A 1,950-nucleotide genomic window follows, 5' to 3' on the forward strand; every position below is an offset into this window, starting at 1 on the left:
GGAGGCTCAGGTGAAGGAGTTGAAGACGTTCTGTGATGACCTGCAGAGGGCCGAGGGTCGTCTTAAGGAAAAAATTGGCAGAATAGAGGTGACTATAGATATATCTATAGATGTTGACCTGATCCATCATCACTCTACAGAGCAATGGTTACTGCGTGTCGGCTCTGAGGGCGATTATTATGGTATCAATCATTGACTAGCCCACTCTTGTTCTATAGCTTCCCTAATGTCAAGATCAAGGTTTTTGGTGGCTAGACACAACATAGATCAATACACTATATGGCCCAAAGTTTATCGACGCCTGAACATTGCACCCCTATGATCTTGCTGGACATCCCAATTCCAAAACCGTGGACATTCACCACTTCCAGCCCAACCCATTCTCGCATTTCTCGCTTGCATGTAAAAAAAAAAAAAATCATAATTTTTTTTTTGCTAGAAATTAATCGGAACACCCAAACATTATATATATTTTTATTTTTAGCAGAGACCCTAGAGAATAAAATGGCAGTCGTTGCAATTTTTTATGTCTCACAGTGTTAGCGCAGTGATTTTTTTTTTTTTTTCAAATGCACTTTATTGAATAAAAAACACAATATATCACCCAATTTTTGGGGTAAAAGATGATACCGCGAGTAAATAAATACCCAACAACATGTCACGCTTTAAAATTGCGCACACTCGTGGATTGGCGCTGAATGAAGACCGTTTACATATGTGGGCGCTACCTACGAATGTGTTCACTTCACTTCTACGCAAAGGGACAGGGGTGCTTTAAAATTATTTATTTTTATACTCCTTTTTTTATTTTTTTGTATCACTTTTATTATACATCCGTTGTGATTAAAATTATTGCATGACAGGTCTCTTTAAGGACCCCAGATCTCTCCTGAAAAGCATGAGATCAAAAAAAAAAATTTATCTCTGCTTTCCAGGAAAAAAAACGCCAGCTTTTTATATCTGCCAGAGTCAGAAGTGATGTCATGACGTCACTTCCGGCCTTCCAGGATCATAGAGATGGACCATTAGAGACATCTGGTCCACAGGAAACTGTGGTAAGCCGCGCCACCATCGGATTGGATCCCAGGCTCTCTGATTACACCGGTGAGCCTGGAGAGGTGCCAGTGGGTGGTGGAATCGAGGGCGGGCAGGGGGACCCCTCCTCCTGCTGCCTGTAAAAGCATCCAGCGGTTAATCAGCTGCTAGGATGACTTTTATATGACAGGGAATCGCTGGCTAAAAAAGGAAGCTACCGGATGATGCCTATAGCTGCAAGCATCATCCTGATATCTCCAGTTCAATTTCAGGACGTCATATGATCTCCAACGGGGCGGGAAATGGTTAATATGGAGTTGCTCACCTTTGTGGCTATAACAGCCTCCACACTCTTGGAAAGGCTTTCCGCAAAATTTTGGAGGTTGTCCATGAGAATTTGTGCCCATTTATAAGGTCAGCTATTGTGCTGGATGAGAAGACCTGGCTCAGGCCCTCACAATGGGCACCAAAAGAAAAAAACCTGGCTCACACATCAGGCCTCATGTTGGGGCCCCCCCAAAAAACTGGACAATTTAGTGTTTCAGTTCATCCAAAACAGTAGGGTTGAGATCAGAGCTCTGTGTGGGATGCTCAAGTTCCTCCACAGCAAGCTAGTCAAACCATACCTTTCTTGAAGCTGGGTCTACTCTTTTGGGAATGTTTCCCACAATTTGTGCCCATTAGTGAGGGCAGGTACGGATGTTGGATGAGAAGACCTGGCTTGTGTGCCACACATTGGGCACCAAAAAAGATCTGGCTCATCATTAGCGTTCCAACTCATCCCAAAGGTGTTCAGTAGGGTTGAGGTCAGGATGCTCAAGTTCCTCCACACCACACTGGCCACACCATGTCTTAATGGAGTTGGCTTTGTATGCACTGTATGAACTCAGTCATTTGGAGGGATGGCCACATCTT

General features: G+C 43.7%; 1 protein-coding gene across 1 annotated transcript in view; it reads left to right on the plus strand.

Moving 5' to 3' along the window:
* CGN (cingulin) overlaps positions 1-1,950 on the plus strand; it is a gene marked incomplete in the record, with an annotated part of 94,923 nt that overhangs the window by 38,789 nt on the left and 54,184 nt on the right. The window contains 1 exon segment of the mRNA XM_073609180.1: positions 1-88. This exon segment is cut by the window's left edge and continues 119 nt beyond it. Within this exon segment, the coding sequence (XP_073465281.1) occupies positions 1-88 (88 nt within the window).

This window comes from Aquarana catesbeiana, linkage group LG13, assembly GCF_042186555.1.
Source record: "Aquarana catesbeiana isolate 2022-GZ linkage group LG13, ASM4218655v1, whole genome shotgun sequence".
NCBI lineage: Eukaryota > Metazoa > Chordata > Amphibia > Anura > Ranidae > Aquarana > Aquarana catesbeiana.